The 19745-nt window shown below is 38.1% G+C and overlaps 1 protein-coding gene across 2 annotated transcripts in view; it reads left to right on the top strand.

Annotated features, from left to right (window-relative positions):
• The window catches only part of Uggt2 (UDP-glucose glycoprotein glucosyltransferase 2), a 97955-nt gene that overhangs the window by 14166 nt on the left and 64044 nt on the right, over positions 1 to 19745 (top strand). For both annotated transcript variants that reach the window (XM_026783237.1, XM_026783238.1), the window contains 6 exons: positions 249 to 318; positions 7058 to 7158; positions 9516 to 9615; positions 12599 to 12659; positions 16262 to 16353; positions 19427 to 19577. In XM_026783237.1, coding sequence (XP_026639038.1) covers positions 249 to 318; positions 7058 to 7158; positions 9516 to 9615; positions 12599 to 12659; positions 16262 to 16353; positions 19427 to 19577 — 575 coding nt within the window. The remainder of the gene's footprint in view (positions 1 to 248; positions 319 to 7057; positions 7159 to 9515; positions 9616 to 12598; positions 12660 to 16261; positions 16354 to 19426; positions 19578 to 19745) is intronic.

Below are 19745 nucleotides of genomic sequence, written 5' to 3'. Positions count from 1 at the left end.
TCTCCCTCCTTCTGCTCCTCATTGGGACCTTGAGAGCTCAGTCCAGTGCTCCAGTGTGGGTCTATGTCTCTACCGCCATCCATCCCCAGATGAAGAGCACATTTATTTAGGATTATAATATAGGCACATGCACATACATTAACCTTGTGAATGAGAGAAAAGCAATGTAAAACTAATAGAATTCGTTTTATTGGGAATTCTTTGTTCTTTTCCCAGCCTACAAATACTTGTTTCTTCCTTTCATGCAGCTGTGAGTGATGCCACTATAGAGCAGACTGACGCAGATGAAGTTCAAGGATTTCTCTTTGGGAAGCTCAAGTGAGTCTGAGCAGACATGAAATGTGTTTATTATGCACTTTACCTCTGGAAGTAGTTAATGTGGTATGTCATGTTACCACATGTTCTTTCTCTATATATACTTACTGTCCTAGTTTGGGTTTCTATTGCTGGGATGAAACACCATGACCAAAAGCAAGTTGGGGGGGAAAAAGGCTTATTTGTCATACACTTCCACATTATAGTGATCACTGAAGGAAGGCAGGAACCTGGAGGCAGGAGCTGATGCAGATGCCATAGAGGAGTGCTTCTTACTGGCTTGTTCCTCATAGCTTGCTCAGCCTGCTTTCTTATAGAACTCAGGACCACCAGCATAGGGAGGGCACCACCCACAGTGGGCTGAGCTCTGTCCCATCTGTCACTGATCAGTGAGATTAAGAAAATGCCCCACATCTGAATCTTATGGAGGCCTTTTCTCAGTTAAGTTCCCTCCTCTCAGATAGCTCTACTTTGTGTCAGCAAGTTGACATAAAACTAACAAGTGCACATACCATTTGAGATGCACAATATTGTTTTTAGTTATTACGGAATTTACAGACAGCTAATGTCAAAAACTAGAGAAAGCAAACACGAAAAACACAAAAAATTAAAATAATCACTGATTCCACAACTAGGACATAACTGTCACTGCCCTGGTGTTAGCCATGAGTCTTTCCACCCTTTCTGCACGTGTTCTACACGTGCTCTACACGGTGGAGCTGTAGTGTGCACCTGCTTTCCCAGTACTGGGAGAGAACTGCCCCACTGGATGGGACTTTAAATTTTTCCTCATATTTCCATTGAGTGTTTTAAAGTGCCCAGTCATGTACATCTCCAGTTTCTCTTGCCACAACTTTCAGGAAAAAAATGTCAAAATATTTGTATTTCTTGAGTTTTATACATATTTATAAATTTCCATCCTAAAATTTGCTACCATATCTGCAATAGCACATGAATGTATCTGTTTCCTTGAACTGTGCTAACAACATGCTATGTTTAATGTTTGTGTCCATGAGTGGAATGAGTCTTTACAGTTATTTCACTGGACTGAGAGCTCTGCAGTCTGAAATCAGGGACAGTAGGCTAGTGACAGTTTGTTGCAAAGATTAGTTTCTCTCTGCATACTTATTGGACTTTGAGATTCTTCTCCAATAAATTACTTATTCCTGACCTTTGCTTTTTTTTTCTTGATGTATTTTTGCCGGGAATTGAAACATTTTTCTGTGCATTGAATTATTTACTATCAAACTTTATTTTCTTATTAATGTTTAAAATTGAAATATGTTCAATATTCTGTTGTGTCTAAATTAGAATTTGGAATTCCTTTTCTAGTATGGCATTGCATCCCCAAAATAGTTAGCAAAATAGAAATTGGAACTTTCAATGACTTGCATTTTCCCCTCTTTAATCAGAAAAAGATGGTTCTATAACAAAACCCCAAATTTTATAGACCAAGCTAAACCTTAAAACAATGAAATAATAAACATAGCAAATGAATTCAGATTGCATTGTCCTCTGCTGCCAGTGAGACAGCCCTTCTGTCTCAGTGAGAGCGCCCGCTCCTGCAAAGTCGGCTAGGAAACCTGGAATAGGGATCGTCAAGGCCAAAGAAATGTCGGATGAAAGCAACTGAATCGGAAGACACAGGGTAGAATTGGGAGGTCTGTTTGGTCATGTCAAAACAGCCAAACAGCCCAGAGTTTATCTGAAAATCTGCTTATATGCAAAAGCAGAACAAAGCACAGCATAGTCAGTCAGTCAGTCTCAAACCACAAGAGCATCCCTGTCCTTGAGTGAGCGGCCTCCTATATCATGTGCTTGCTGCTCCAATACAGCCTGACTATCTAGGTTGACATTCCTGAGGTTTGGCGTCAGCAGTATTCTTTCTTCTAGATAGAGCTCTTTTCCCACGGGCTAAGTCAGAAGTCCCCCACAGCCTTCAAGGTTATTGGAAAAGCAGAGCAGGCAAGCTTGAACACAAGACTCTAGATGGAAACTGAGCTGTCTGTGTGCCCCCACAATTAGTTACTGTTCTACTGGGGTGAAGAGACACCATGACCAGGGAAACTCTTAGAAACCGTTTAATTGGAACTTGCTTACTATTTCAGAGATTTAATCCATTTTCATCATGCATGGAGCTTGACAGCAGGCAGCCGTGATGCTGAGAGCTACATCCTGATCTGCAGCCAGAGAGAGATTGGGGGGGAGGGAGCAGTTTCAACACTGGGCTTGGCATGGGCTTCTAAACCCTCAAAGCCCACCCCCAGGGACACACTTCTCCAGTAAGGCCACACCTCCTAGTCCTTCTCATGTAGTGCCACTCCTGATGACTAAACACTCAAATCTATGAGCCCTGGGGGCTGTTCCTATTCAAACCACCACACACTATTCCTGTGAGCTATGCCGTGCTGTTCCCTTAGGATTTACAGTTGTAGTGACGGTTAGTGACTGAGTGACTTAGTTCCCATAGTAGGATACTAGGAAACTGTACTGTGAGTACAAACATACAAAGTATTTGAAATGTAAGGATTATAAATATTGTAATATGAAAATCGTATATTAACATTATATAAATGTTTAGTACTAATGAGGACAAGAGAGGCTTGGTCAGTGGCTCAGTGGTAAGGAGTTCTTACTTTACAGGGAGGAAGATCTGAATTCAAATCCATCTGTACTCATGGACAAATCAAAGCTTAAACCTGGGCTCATAGGGGCTCACAGAGACTGAACCAACAGCTAGGAAGCCTCCATGGGACTGGTCCAAGCCCTCTAATATATGTTACAGTAACTTGACCTTCTCGTGGGACTCCTAACAATGGGAACAGGGGCTGTCTCTGACTCTGTTGCCTGCTTTTAGATCCCTATTCCTCCTACTGGATTGAGTCCTCCAACCTTAACAGGAGAGGAGGTGCCTGGTCTCACTGCAACTTGATCTGCCATGGCTGCTGATATCCGGGGGGGGGGGGGGGGGGGTTTTTTTTTTTAAAAAAAAAAGGGGGGGGCATTTTTTTCTGAAAAGAAACAGAGGAGGAGGAGTGGATGGAGGGAGAGAAGAATGGGACCAGGAGGAGGGAAGGGGAACTGGTCTGGATGTAAAACAGTCGAGCTTAGTCACATGTGTATAATTCCAGTGCTGAGGAGCAGGGGCAGAAAGAGGAGGCTTGCTGGGGCTTGCTAGCACACATGCATGCACGTGTGTGCATGCACACACGCACATGGAGAAATGAAAATTATACTGACCAAGTTATTATTTGTTAACTTGGCATTCTTAAAGTCAAGAAGAAACAATTGATTGAATTAAATTTCTGTTGGGAGAAAACCTGAGTAAAAAGATGACTTCAGGGGTTGTGGCAGTGGCTTGCTGGTAAAACGCTTACTGCAAAGGCGTGAGGACCTGAGTTTCAATCCCCAGAACCCATGAAAAAGCCAAGCATGACCATGCAGGGTTCTATAACCCCAGGGCTGTGGGGTTAGGGACAGGAGGATCGCTGGGTCTGAGTGTTGCCAGCCTAGAATCAAGTTCACTAAGAGATCCTGTGTCCAGGAATAATGCAGACAATGAAAGAGCAAAAACAATTGTTGTCCTCCTGGCCACCATGTGTATGCACACATGCATGTGCACCCTTACACACATGTATATACCCATACATACGCCATACATGTATGTTCTACCCCACACCTTCTATTAATAATGTGAGCAAATCCTAATGTTTTGAAATAATTTATGATACTTGACACAGGTTTAATGGTTTAAAAAAATCTTGAATAATCTTAAGAAAATTTATGCTCTTTTTTGAGAGTAATTTCCAAAAATTTCTTTGTCCCAGATTACTTAATTTTACATATTCATATAATTTTATATGTTCATATAAGCAGCAGCCTTGCGAGAATTAAAAATACCCCTTCCCCTCCTTCTGCCATTCTGCTTGAAGAATGGAATGCTAAGGTCTCTCTGTATACTCATGGGTAAGACTAGCCGTAATTTTATGTGTGTGTAGTCTAAACTACTAGAAAGGAAGATTTGGTGAATCCTGTATGCTTCTGTTTACACTTTAGGTCTTAATTGCTAATATACTTGAGACACTAAAGTTATTGATCCTGGTGGTGAAGTTAACAATACGGAGCAAGGGTGACATTTTTAAATACTAGGCTGCATTAGAGATGAATGGATTTTATTTTTGCTGTTTTAGCCACACAAAAAGTATTAATGCATCTTACAAATAATAAGTAAAATATTTATCTAATAAACAATACAATTTTATTCCATTTCTCAATTGTGTTGTAATATGTTAAAATCTATAGTTATTTTAATTTTTAATTTAACTTTATGTGGGAATAAATTGTTTGCCTTTAAATATCTTTTATAATTCTAAATTGTTTTATAAAGGGGAAATAGTCACATAGTTCTTACAGAGTAACTCAGTTACTTATTTCAAAACAAAATCCTTTACCCTGAAGAATTATATGATAAAATACATACATTGTTTGAATTAGTAAAAACAAAACAGTATAAATTATGATTCTGACTAAGAGCTTCATAGGCAATCCAATCTGTGAATGCTATGCAAGAATGAGGACCTGAATTCGGTTTGCAGAAGCCAAGTAAACATAGCTAGTATGATATCCTGCACATGTAATCCACACAGTGGGAAGCTGCCACGGGAGCATCCCTGGAGCTCACTGGCCGATCAGCCTACTCTGTGAGATCCAGAACAGTGAGATGCTTTGAGAAGAAACAGCAATAAAACAAGGCAGACACCATAACTCCACACACAGTCCTGCACACGCACCCACGCGTATGTGTACCTGTACATACACAGAAATACTACTATGTCTGATATAAACACACTCTATACTAGTATGATTGCTAAGTGGAGTCATACACTGGGTGATGGAAAATAAGAGAGAGGTTTACACGGCCCTCTTCCTTCTGTGACTCTCCCACTTGTCAGGAAGGGTACTGCCATTGGTCCAGAGCTCTCTGCATCTGTGCACACCCTCTTACCCGCTGAAATCACAGTTATGGGACCACATCGACTTAGTAGGTTCGTGCTACTATACTAGAGTATCTGAGAATGGACAGGTCGTGAAAAGCAGAATTGAGTACTGGGAGCTAGAAACTTAAGTTTAAGATGGGGACAGTCTGCGTGTCTGTCAGAGGAGCAGAGGATTGTGTGTCAATGTCAGGAAGAATAAGCAGAACCCCTGCAGTCTGCTTGTGCCATGCCAGTCCAGCCATGAGAGCACAGTCCTCCTGTGTCCTCACTTCCCAAAGAGCAGACATGTTAGAGCATAGCGCTAGAGTGCGTATGTGTCCCGCCCGCCACCGCTTAACCTTGGGGTTGGCCTTGTTCCACTCTTGATTGGGGGGGGGGAGCTTACATTGAGCTCGCAAACTGCCCTTTCCTTTCCCCATGCTCCACTCTCCTGTTTTTCTGCGAACCAATTATTGATTCCCTTGTGTGCTGCGTTTCTACTCCAGGCACTGAGGAGGCAGTCACAGAGCAGCCTGGGTGCTAACTTGCCAGCCAACCTACGCGTTGAGATCCAGGTTGTGTAAGGCAGCTGCTCTTGGGCGCCTCACTGCATCCCATTGGTTGGACATGGACTGCATTCTTCTTTTTAATGGCATAAAAAGAATATTTGATATTTGATACAGTTCTTTTCACAAAAGAGATATTGCTAAATTAATATAAAGTTATTTTAACAAATATTTCTCCATTTTAGTATTAGATAATGTTGAATTCATTTTTATTAAGCTTTTTCCAATACATAAATGTTTCTATTTGAGGCTATTTAATATCTAAGCACAATATCAACTAGGGAGATAAAACAGAAACATTAAAAAAGACACACCCCAAAAAAATAAAACATGGAAAGAGTCCCCCAGAATTCAAGAGGCAGCGCATTGCCCTGATTTGAGCAAACACTTCATCCTTTCAATCTCATTTGCTGTGACAATCTAGAGCATATGAAATAATACTGATGCAGATATATTAACTAGATGGCTTTGTCTTTCCTTAAAATAAATATTTGAAATAGAGGCTTTTCCTATAATCAGGCAAAAACTTGCCTTTTCTCTGTGTTTCTATATATTCAGTGATTCTTGGTGTTTCACTATTAGACACTGACTAGTACATAGGAAATAACTGAGAACCTAAAACTTGATTCCATGAGCAATGCAGAAAAGATAATTTTTATACAATGTATATAGTAAAATGCCATTTGATTATCTTATTCTTTGATAATCCGCTAAAAGATGCTTATGTGTTTACAGAGTTCCTTACTTGAACTTTCTGTGTAGGTCAGAGGTGAAACTTTAAAGAACTAGAACAAACTCCAAGGCTGCATAAGAAGAGTCTTGTGCATTTGCTGTGGGAATATTATTTGTCTTTAGTTGTAAAATTGTCTGTTTTCAAATATAGAAACAATGCTTATAATTTTTAAGTCATTGAAAAAAAATGTAAAAGTTGGTAATTCAGTTGTCTTCCTTACATCCTTACAGGTATTATTATAATTGAGAATCCATGCCTCCATACTTTTTGTTTTATATATATTAAAGGGAGACATGTTTATCTTATTCATTAAGTTTGTGTTTATCGCTATATCACAATCTATTATTATCTGAATTCTGAATGATTAACTTCTTTCTAATTAAAGAAAAGAATTTCAAAAGTATATTGCTTATATCGCAATTTGTGTTAAGTGATGACAATTAACATTACTTAATATTCTTATGCAGAGAAATATATTCCGATCTTAAAGATAATCTGACAGTATTCCAGAAGTACCTGATTGAGAGCAGCAAAGCAATGATGCCTCTGAAGGTCTGGGAGTTACAAGGTACGGTGCTGGGCATGCTTCTAACATTGCCCTTTCTTAGCAGACCTCTATCCCATCGTGTCTTTCAAACACCATCTTAATATGATAGCTTTATTGAGACATATAACTGACACATTATAAGATTCACCCCCGCTAAGCTGTATTGTTGAGTGGATTTTAATGCTTTTTCAGAGTTCTGCTGCAGTTACCACAGCCAGGTTCAGAATATTTCCATCATTCCAGAAACCGTACTCTGTATTCACTAACAATTTTACATACACACATACCCCAGAGAGCCTCGCCAAGTGTATGAATGGTTCTGGAGCTAGAATGATAGGAAATCAGCACTTCACACACGTGCATCCAGGCACACATGCACACACACACACAAATACATACACGCACATACACGCAGGCATGCATGCACACACAGAGATTTACATGCACACATATACACAAGAACACACACAAAGACATACACAGTTTATTTTCCCAATCCCTAGCGATAGGTGAGGAGTTTCCTTTTCAACAATTAAAAGGCTACTCCTTAGAATTTCCTCTAGGTTGAGACTCTGCGTTAGTTTCCCAGCAGCCCAGACCCGAATAATCACATAGAAACTTTATTAGTTACAGTTTGGCCAATAGCTTAGGCATGTTCCTATCTAGCTCTTAGATATTAAATTAGCCCATTTCTCTTGATCTGTGTACCAGCACAAAGCTGTGGCCTACGGGTAAGGTTCCAGTGTCTTTCTCCTTCGGCAGTTACATAGCATCTCCCTGACTCCGCCTTCATTCTCCCTGAATTCAATTTAGTTTTCCCCACCTAGCTGTGTTCTGCCCTGCCATAGGCCAAAGCAGCTTCTTTATTAACCAAAGGTAACAAAACATATTCACACCAGACAGCGGGGAATTCCACATCAATTTTCTTGACAAAATAGCATATATAATGCAAAAATATTTTACTTTTACCTGAAATATTTGGCAGAATCTTTCATATAAGCTTTCCTATTTCACTTTAACATTGAGCTTCTGAAGCTAGGTCCTCTCACATGTTCTATAAAAAAATTACTAGTTTGATATGCTAAGTGAAGGGTTTTTAGTCCACACTAACTCTTATACTGCATCATACACAATCAAGTTTAAGTTTATTTAATAGGCCTTTGAAGATCACATTTTAAAACTATGGTAGAATTCGCAAGACTTCTATAACTTCTGTACTTAACTACCTAATAAGTGGTGTTCTTTCAATTACTTTATAGATCATTCAGCAGGAGGTGATATCTTAAGTACATATTTATGACACAATCACACTGAAAATAATCTTTGAAATGACACAGGCTTTTTTCTTCCTGTACTGTTGCTATAGCACACAGTGTCATTGTTTCCTGCCTCCTTGTCCATCCTCCACTCCCTCCCCTCATGTAGTAATCTTCGGAAAGGTGTTTCCTCAGAGGGAGGCTTGTAACATTGCCCATTGTGTTTCATCATTAGAACAGAGACATTAATGAGCACTGATAGTTTCACTGTAGCACTGGAGCTAGAAACAATTGAGGATGCTAAGGAAATTGTAGTGAACATTAATTCAGCTAGTACATGATATAGCTGGTGTAAACTCTAGTCCCTTAGACTCGGCCCTCCCCCGGGAGACTACCCTGATGGCATATTTGTCTAGGTTTGTGCAAACCTGATTGAGATTTGCACATAGATGACATGGAAACAAAAAGCAGTTTTGTTATTCCAAAGTAGCTTCTTTAACCACTGTTTGAGAAATCAAAGATTCTTCTTCTAGCGAGATGTTTCAAAGCAGCGTAATTAAGTAATGAAAGAATTTGACTTTAAAATATGCCTCACTGTTGAAAATGGGGTTAGGCTTATTATTTCTAACATGTTTGAAAGTGCCTATGGCCAGCTGTGTAGGGTTTCCTTGCAACACAGCTATTACTTCAGGAAAAATAATGCTAATTATAAATTTTAGCTTTACTTCAGCGTAAACATATCTAAAGAGATATGATTGTTTAGATATAAACAATATCTAAAGAGAAAGTTAATGTATTGAGTTAAATCCTCTTTAATAGTTATCTTAATAATTGTCTCTTTGGGGCACCCTTTATCCCCTTTGTTTTTCTTTTTTTTTCTTTGTTATTTTGGAGAGTAGATGTTGAGCCTGAGTCCAGGGACATTCATGTGACAGGCCAGCACTCTGCTCCTGAGCTACATCCCTAGTCTCTCTTGCTCTTTTAGAACACATTTGTTCTTTAACCATTTCATACCTGGATAGAATGAGTTCTAGTCACTTTCTCTCTCTACCGAGTCTACTGAAGCCCTTCTCTCCCTCTTCCCCAGCAGATCACCAGTGATTCTGATTCTTTTTCTTCTAGATCTTAGTTTTCAAGCAGCTTCTCAAATAATGTCCACTCCTGTTTATGATGCCATAAAATTGATGAAAGATATTGCGCAGAACTTCCCCATAAAAGCCAGGTATGTTAAGCTCTATTGGTGTGATTATAAGCAGGTCTCTTTCCACTAAATGAATGCATGAAAACAACTGATTTCCTAACATGAAGATATGAATTCTAGCTTTTCAAAACTTAGAGTTCTTCATTATTTATCTTTAGTTTTTATTAGAGCAAAATATTGGGTCATATATGCATGTATATTGTACTGCTAAGAGAACTATTAAATTGGAGGCTAAATAAAAATTATTTTTTAAAATTGTTTTTAATAAAAATCATGATTAAGAAAATATTTTTGATCAACAAATAGTAAGAAAATATTTTTTTATTCTTTCATGATAAAGAAAGTACTATTCTAAACAAGTGATCTGTACCCTCAATATTGCCAAATTATTTTCTTGTGTTTTGGATTTCAAAATTAGTAATCTTTCAAATGTATAGAAAATTTGTATAATACCTTTTTCTAGTAAGCTATGTAATTGAAGTGTTTGCAGGAAATGTTGGCTACCATCAAACATACTTTTCATTTCAATATATAATTTATTTGCATATTCATAATGAACCAGGATACAATTTCAGATTTTGTGGTGATTTACAAAATAACAAAACTTTGATGAGTATATATTTTGTATTTTGGTTTTTTAATTTTTTATTACTTTAAATAACACCAATCAAAGTTTCCACTTTTTCCCCTCCTCCCACTTCCCTCCGCTCTCTCCCTCCTCCTTCCTCCTCCTCCGCCAGACCTAAAAGGCCCTTTCCACTACATCCAGGCTTAGGAAATTATGCATCCAAATAGAATAGATCCCAAAAAGCCAGTACATGCAGTAGAGACAAATCCCAGTGCCATTATCATTGGCTTCTCAGTCTGCCGGAATTGTCAGCCACATTCAGAGGGTCCAGTATGATCCCATGCTCGTTCAGTTCCAGTCCAGCTGGCTTTGGTGAGCTCCCATTAGCTCAGGCACACTGTCCTAGAGGGTAGACCATCCCTTTGTGGTGCTGACTTCCTTGCTCATATTTTTCCTCCTCCTGCTGCTCTTCAACTGGACTTTGGGAGCTCAGTCCAGTGCTCCTATGTGTCTCTGTCTCTATCTGCATCTGTCACTGGGCGAAGGTTCTATGGTGATATTCAGGATAGTCACCAGTCTGACTACAGAACAAGGCCAGTTCAGGCACCCTCTCCTCCACTGCCCAGGGTCCTAGCTGGGGTTATCCCTAGGGGATGAGTCTGTATTTTGATTAGGAATGACCAAGTATAATATTATAGGTAACAAATGAAATTAAGTAAATAGTTTACTATTAAATAAATATAAACGTATATTAAGAAAGAAGAGCCACACAAGTCGCATGTGTATACGAAATAGTACTGCCCTGAGGACTGGGAACAGCTTGTTCTCTGGCTTATCTTTTTCAGGATCGAGTGCTAAGTCTTTTTTCTCAAATACCATTTTGTCCATTTATTTATAGTTTAAATGAAAGATTCTTTAGTGAAAGTTTAAATTTGAAAGATAGACAAACGGTATCTGTTGGACACAAGAGATCCCAAATATGTGCCATGGCCTCTGAAAATAGAAAAGTTTGTAATTTTGTTTTTTTAATTTTTTTGGGATAGGTTCTTGCTGTGTGGCCCAAGCTGATCTCAAATCCTCTATTCTACTGCCTCATCATCTTTGGTAGGGAGAATTACAAGGCTTCACCATGATGCCTGTTTAAGTGACTTTGATTACTATACTAATTATAAAAAATGGGCAGTTTCATTGTGAAATATTAGCATAATGTGCTTTAATAATATCTACACTTCTGACACAGCCACTTTAAATGGAGGAGTGTGAGAAGTTAACACTGTTCATATCTAAAGCATGAAATTGTGTGTGTGAAAATATATACTTAGCCACATGACTTTTAATTAATAGTAACTTTTGAAATTACCTCACATAAAAAGAAGAATAATTTCAATTTTGATAAGACAGTTAACTATCAAATGCTGCACAGTAAGTATGAGCTACCATAGCCCCTAACAGGCTTCATTTTAGAGCATTTTCTTTTATGCATATATGAACAGATATAATAATAACACTTTTAGGTATTTTCCAGGTTGAAAACATCTATAGAAAATCTATTTTTAATTCTGTCTCGAAGTTGAAAGAGAATGATAACATCTTCTAGAGTGGCTGGTATGGTTGATGTAATCATCCCTCCTGATCTCTGGGTACCATATCTGAAAATGGATGAATACATTTTGAAAATACTGAAAGAATCATGATCTCTTTATTAAACTTGAAAGATAACATCTCTATAATTTTTCTAAATAATATAGTATATGAACTATTTATATAAGATAATATTAGGTATGCTAAATAGTCTATATAGTTTATAATATGCAGGATTATATATAGGTTATATGCAATTAAACATTTTTTGTTTTTATTTTTTGTTGTTGGGATTTTTTTGGATTTTAGTTTGTTTGTTTGTTTGGTTGTTTGTTTTTTCAGACAGGGTTTTTCTATGTAGCTTTGGAGCCTGGCCTGGAACTTGCTCTGTAGACCAGGCTGGCCTTGAACTCACAGAGACACAAACCATTTTTAATAATGATTGTGATAATCCCCCCACCCCATGATTTTTTGTTTTTATGAAATCCAGGAATCAATCCTCTATTTATACCAATGGGTGATTGTGTTTCCTATATTGGTTAATCCCAGACTAATCAAAATGCTTATGTAATTTGCTGCTCTGGAAACGAAGGCAGTGGTAGATAAGTTATGATAATACTTGGTGCATATTGTGGAAGTCTATGAAATTCTGAGTCTTCATTCCACATGAAGGAAATGCAAGGTCAAATAAACATGGTGACATTGTCTGTTAGGCCAGGGGAGTGTCCTCTTGGAGCACTTGGAAACTGAGTGTTTTCTAAAGTGTTGTATTACAATGAATTAATGATTGTTCCTAAACACTTCAGGAAGAATTAATTCTATTCATTGTATTAAGTAATGTATTTATTTTCTCAGATCTCTGACAAGGATTGCTGTAAATGAACTAATGAGAAAAGAAATACAGGAAAATCAAAAGGTTTGCTCTGAATTTCTTTAAACGCTTTTATTTACCATATTAATTCACTTTTTCACAAGTTAGATCTTTCATTTTAATAAAGAACAGTATTAGAGCTTTTTAATGTTGAAATAGTTGAGGAAAAAGTAGTGGAGTAACACTGAGCATATGAACACATGCTCAGAAGTCCTTAGCACACAAACAGACTCCAGGTTACTTAGGCTTCGCTGGTGGTGGTGGTGGTTTAGTCTGTTATTGTTTGTACTTGAGATGTTGTTGTTCATTTGTTTGGATTTGGTGCGGCATTTTTGTTTTGTCCTGTTTTGTTTTGTTTGAGTGGAAGCACATGGAGTTGAGTAGGTGGGGAGCTGGAGAGAATCTAGGAGGAATTAGGGAGGGAAAGAATATGATCAAAATATGTTATCTGAAAACTTTTTAAAAGTCAATAAATACAAAACATAGTCCAGCCCTTTTGTTTTTAGAGTTTGTACTTTATGTAGTACATACAGCGATCTAGCTGATCTTTGCAGAGTTCCTGGTGTCCTTCCGACTCCAGACTTTTCCTCCATAGCACTTTCCCTCCTCACAGCGGAGTGCAGCTAATTGAGTTTTTATACCAATTCTAAGGCTTAGAAGTCATAAATAGTGTTAGACTACTATAACATTATTAGTTCCAATAACAAAGAAGACATAGTTGATCAATAGTTTGATAAGATTGTTTCAAATGATCTGTTGACATTTAAACATCAAATTATGCCAATTGTGTTAGTACTTACGGTTGTATGTTGATAGTTCTGTTGCTGGTCATAGCATAGCTCCATGACATGTAATAGTTTTGCTTTTAGGTAGTATAATACCAGCTCATAGAGCCCTAAACAGTATTAATTTATTTTTCTCACATGAAAAGGTGTCTTAAAGTCTCTATCACTGATGACTTGGCTCTGGCACTCTACAATGACAGGAAGTGTTTATAAAATACCAACTGGCTTTTTGGGTAATAAGATGGCAGCCACAACTTGAGACTGTATTTAGAGACAGATCCCAGACGAATGTTTATAGCCACATTCATCCTCACTGAAGCGTCCCTGAGTACTTGAACAGACTTTGACATGTATCTCATGGGCCAGGATCCTGTCACATGGCCGTTTCTAGCTGTAAGAGAAGCTAAAAAGCTAATATTTATTCTTCTGATAATGGAGGGTAGCAGATTCCTGGGCTAGGGAGATGCCAAGTCTCTCAGCCATACTAGTAGTCCTGTGTCAGTTTGAAGGATGAGAACTGAATTGAAGACACCTAATTTTTGACAAGGAAGTCAAAATTTTACAATGGGAAATAAAAAGCATCTTCAACAAATGGTACTGGCATAACTGGATATCAACATGTAGAAGAATGAAAATATATCCATATCTATTGCCATGTACAAACTTTAAGTCCAAGTAGATCAAAGACCTCAACATAATCCAGCCACACTGAACCTCATTGAAGAGAAAGTGGGAAGTAGCCTTGAATGCATTGACACAAGAGATCTCTTCCTAAATATAACACCAGTATCACAGACACTGAGAGCAAAAATAAATGGGACCTCTTGAAACTGAAAAGCTTTTGTAAGGCAAAGGGCATGGTAAATAAGACAAAATGGCTGCCTTCAGAATAAGAAAAGATCTTCACCAACCCCACATCTGATAGAGGGCTGATCTCTAAAATATGTACTAAAGAAACTAGACATCAAAATACCAAGTAATCCAAATTTTAAAAAATGCAGTACAGATCTAAACAGAATTCTCAACAGAAGAATCTCAAATGGTTGAAATATCCTTAAAGAATTGTTCAATATCTTTAGTCAATCAGGGAAATGCAAATCAAAATGACTCTGAAATACCATCTTACACCTGTCAGAATGGCTAAGATCAAAAACACTGATGACAGCTTATGCTAAGGAGGATGTGGAGTAAGGATAACATTCCTCCATTGCTGGTGGGAGTGCAAACTTGTACAACGACTTTGGAAATCAGTATGGTGATATCTCGGAAAATTGGGAATCAATCTACTTCAAGACTCAACATTACCATTCTTGGGAATATACCCAAAGGATGTATTTTCATACCGCAAGGATATTTACTCAACCATGTTCATAGTAGCATTATTTATAATAGCCAGAACCTGGAAATAACCTAGATGTCCCCTCAATTGAAGAATGAATAATGAAAATGTATATTGAACAATGAAATATTGAAATAAATGGTAAAAGAAAATCTTGAAAATTGCAGGCAGATAGATGAAACTAGAGAAAACCATCCTGAGTGAGGTAGCTGAGAGACAGAAAGACAAATATGACATGTGCTCACTCATAAGTGGATATTAGAAATAAAGAAAATTATAACCAGGCTATAGTCCACAACCCCTGAGAAGCTAGGTAGCAAGGAGGATCCTAAGAGAGACATGTATGAATGCCCCGGGAAAGGCAAATAAGAATTCCTGAATGTGGAGCATGGGAGGAAGGGAGGGAGGAATGAAGGGGAGGGAGGAGAGCATGAGGGAACAGGATGACTGAGCTGGTGGAGAGACAGAAAGAGGGGGTCATATGGAGAAACCTGGTGCTAGGAAATATCCAGGAATCCACAAGGATGACCCCAGCTAAGACTCCAAGCAATAGTGGAGAGGGTGCCTGAACTGGCCTTCCTCTGTAATCAGATTGATGACTACCTTAGTTGTCATTATAGAACCTTCATCTGAAGATGCAGAGATCCACAGCTAAGCACTGGACCAAACTCCTAGAATCCAGTCAAAGAAAGGAAGGACGGATTATATGAGCAGTGTGGGGGAACCCACAGAGACAGCTGACCCTAGCTAGTGGAGCTTGCTGGCTCTGGACTGACCAAACTAGGCCCCCTGAATGTGAGAGACAGTTTGTGATATCTAAAGTGTACAAGCTTACACTCCCACCAGCAGTGCAGAAGTGTTCCCTTTACCCCACATCCTCTCCAGCATTAATTGTCATCACTGTTTTTGATCTTGGGCATTCCTAGAGGTATAAGATGGAATCTCAGAGTTGTTTTGATTTGCATTTTGGTGCCGGGTTTTTCTTAATCAGACCAACTAGAACTTGTGTAGCAGACTTTGTACTTTATAGTTGGTGTCAGGGAGGGACAGAGCTACAAATGACAACAGACTTCTCAAAAAGAACATTCAACATGAAAAATCAGTTGTACGTGTGGAATATTCAAGGTGAAAAGGCGGTCTTCAGGTAGATATGTACAAAGGGACAAGGAACAGTGGACATGAAGAATTCAGAGAGTTACTAAGGACTCAGCTCAGGGTTGGGACACCTACCTTGCATATGTCTGTGCAAGGTCTTGCCTTTGATCTCTGCAGCACCACACACTCAGGTGCATGAACACACGAAAAGGCAGAATTCACTCCCAAAGCACTTCCTGAGGCATTCTTAAGAAATTTCATAAAGCCAATAACTAACTGAAGGTACTTCAGCCAAATAATTGACTATTGTTCCTATTCAAGAACCAATACTATACATTCGAGAACCAATACTGTACATCTATGTATTGTAGTTGGGCTGAAATATTGATCCCTATTGTTGGCTAGCTGTTACTTTGCTTTCTTCCAAGGACCTACGAGACAGATTTGACATTAAGCCAGGTGATGCTCGTCTATTTATAAATGGCCTTCTTATTGACGTGGATGTTTATGATCCTTTTAGGTAAGTGTTACATTTTAAATCTAAATTATGATTTGTATAAAGCTAAATGATGTGTTTCCCAAACACAGCATTTGTCAAAATGAAAAAGCAAATGACTTAAATATAACACATATTTTGACACAGAATTGTACACATTTATGGTTACAATGTGGTATTTTGATATATACATATAATGATTAGCATTTCTGTCACCTCAAGCATAATTTATTCATATTCAGAACATTAAACTCCTCGTTTCTTTGTGTTTTGAAATATACAGTAAATTGTTGTCCACTGTAGTCCCGCATTCTGCTGTATACATTTTCCTTAACGTTTCTTGGTACCTGCTCTCCCTCCTCTCTGCCCCCTTTCTCTTACATGCAGTGTTTTTTAGTTCTTCTAAAATGTAGTCATGCATGTTGTCCTCCAATTCAGACCTGGAGAAATCTTGGTGATCGGGTGACTGGTAAACTTACTGTGTCATTATCTAGACTGCCTTTCATTTAGCACAGGGTTAATGTTTAACAGGGGTGTGCTTCCAGATTGCACTGAACAGATAGAATATTGGGTACAATCAGTTTCTTGAGGTAAACAGAATTAGTAACCAAAAGTAATCTGAGGTAGAATTAGGAAGTCCTTCGCTACAGTGGCCACTCACCTGTAAGTTAAAGTCATGGGTCAGACAAAAGGGTAGTAGACGGGATTTCTGTTATTCTTACCAGAGAAGCATAAAACTATTCTTAAAAGTTGATGCCTGGAACTTATAAATTTATGTAGCACATTAATTCAGTCATTCAATTTTAAATCAAAGAGTGTGCTATTATTGAACTGAAATTTAAAAATTTGTAAAATGTTTCAGATGCATTTTATTAACAGCATAGGAAAATGCAGATCCCTTTTCAGGCCATCCACCTACCCACCCACTCCGTGTGTGTGTGTGTGTGTGTGTGTGTGTGTGTGTGTGTGTGTGAAAAAAAGAAGGAGAGAGAGAAAGAGAGAGAGAGAGTCCATTTGGACTGTCTGTCTTAGAATTTTATTGTAAATATGACTTTTCTCTATAATAGTTAAAGTCTTGGACCTAATAGCATAAAATGTATAAACTAAATGCTATAGAAATAGAAAGACACAGGCCTTGATCTGTAAACTTAAGAGGGACAAAAGTTGTATCTGTGCCCAGGACAGTGAACATGGTTAAAGAGGACAGGGAGGTGGCATATAGATTTCAGAGTGTTTTCTAGGACAGTGTCTGGGAAAGCTCCAGAGTAGAAACATTTAGAAATACTGGAGGTTCTTCAGGAATTCTGAATACTGACTCTTCCCCGGTAATTAGTGACCTACGTATGTCATAATTCTCTTTCTCAGCGATGTGATTACAGGTTGTAATCACATGGTTACCATGGTTCACTTAAAGGCGATGCAGAAATTGTGTGGAGAACTGAGAACTTTTAAGGTCAATACAGGATGCACAATAAAGTCAGGGTAAAGGGGTATTTGAATAAGAACAGGAAGGGGAGAGAGGAGAAAACGGAGAAAGGAAAATGCCCAATTACAGAGACATAGAAGGGAGAGACTACTGTCAACTTCACAATTTTCTCTTTGAGTGGAAAATGAGGAATTACTATGACCCAATAGTTTTATCTTCCTTTGTTCCTTTTTATAGAACTTTTTCTTTTTAAATATATTTTTAAGTGAAAGAGAATTTCATCCCTTTTCCTCCTCCAACCTCACCCCTGTAGCTCCCTCCCCTGACTCTCATAACTCCCCTCACGTCAATGACTGCTTATCTTTGATCATTATTGTTTTATATATTTATGTGTGTTTATGTATGGCAAATATGCAAATACATCATGCTCAGTTTGTTTTGGTTTTGTGTGTGTGTGTGTGTGTGTGTGGTTTCAGGACTGATCAACCTTCATTGGCTGATGGAGAGAAGCTAATTAATCTTCTCTCAGCTGTAATTAGTTTCCCACAGATCTTTGTCTGTAGATGAAACCCTGTAAAGTTTTACCTCTTACTCCTTAAAATGCCCATTGGTATTCCTATGCACTGGTCTTGTTTATACAGACATTTCTGGGAGAGACTGTTTCACAGCATACTTCCCTATATACTGACTCTTAAAGTCTTTCTGCCCACACTTTCAAGATGTTCCATGATCCACAGATGCAGGAGCTGTGATGTAGACGTATCCTTTGGGGCTGCGCTCCCATTATCCTTTGATCTCTGCATTGTGTCCAGTGTGGTTTTCTGCTGTTCTCCATCTGTTCTGGGATGAGCAGCTCACAAGAGCTGCATCTGGGTAGCACTATGCAATTGCTTCCCTCCATTGTCACCACGGAGGCTAAGACCACAGGAAAGAGGCTCTCAGGTCGGATTCAGCCAGAGTCATGTGGGTGGTATATCCTAAGCACACGTAGTGTCTTCAGCAGTAGGGCCCACCCTCTGGCTCTGAGAGGCACCCAAGGCTACCTCAGTAAACTCTGTTGTTCTTGACAGTCACTTGGACTACTGACTCATTGTTGAAAAGGAGGTTTCTCATGCTTGGTACTGGAGTTTTTGTTAGTCTATGGCTTTGGGGGAGATTTTGTATATCTTAATGGTTATCTGATTTAATTTTGTTCAGCTCTACAAACACTGTATACCTACAAGCGTGAAGTCTCTGGAGCCACAAAGCGTCAAAGCACTGCACTCTGTGGCTTTACAATGATACCGTGTTGTAATTAGTTTCTCAGCCCTAGCTATTCACTAGACTTCAAATTCTCCGCAGGCAACTTATTTTAGCTTGTTTATCAACTACTGAACCTTCTGCAAATAATAGCTCTTACAACATGGAACTCAAATATTTGTTGAACTTAAATTTAACATTAAATTTCAAAATGTTGAAATTAAATTTAAAATATTCAACTGATTTGAATAAATTTAAATATTTATTAATTAATATTTAAATAATTAGGAAGACTTGTCTTCCACACTCATGCATATACATATAAATCTATACACATGAACATGTACATACCACAAATGAAAACAAAATTGTCAAACTTTAGATTTCTTAAAAATTTTGACAAATTAAATTATTTCTTCTTTGTACGTGAAGCATTTTAGATATTCTCAAATCAGAAGGAAAGCTGATGAGCGGCCTTAAAAACCTTGGCCTCAGTGAGAAAGACATGAGCAAATTCTTAAAATTAAATTTGCCCGTTTGGAAGCACGACTATGTCTTAGATATTCGGCATTCTTCAATAGTGGTAAGTGCTCATGCTATTTCTTGTGCTAAAACCTTTGAAGTTTTTAAGCATTGAAATTTTTAGCATAAAACCAATCTATGTTCTTCTGGGTTATTGGTCAGTTGTTTTTTTTTTTTTGTTTTTTTTTTTTATTCTTAATTTTTTTTTTATTAAGAAAGAAAAAAAAAT

This window comes from Microtus ochrogaster, chromosome 17 (assembly GCF_000317375.1).
Source record: "Microtus ochrogaster isolate Prairie Vole_2 chromosome 17, MicOch1.0, whole genome shotgun sequence".
In the NCBI taxonomy this organism is placed as follows: domain Eukaryota; kingdom Metazoa; phylum Chordata; class Mammalia; order Rodentia; family Cricetidae; genus Microtus; species Microtus ochrogaster.
This window is presented reverse-complemented; position numbering and strand designations above follow the sequence as displayed.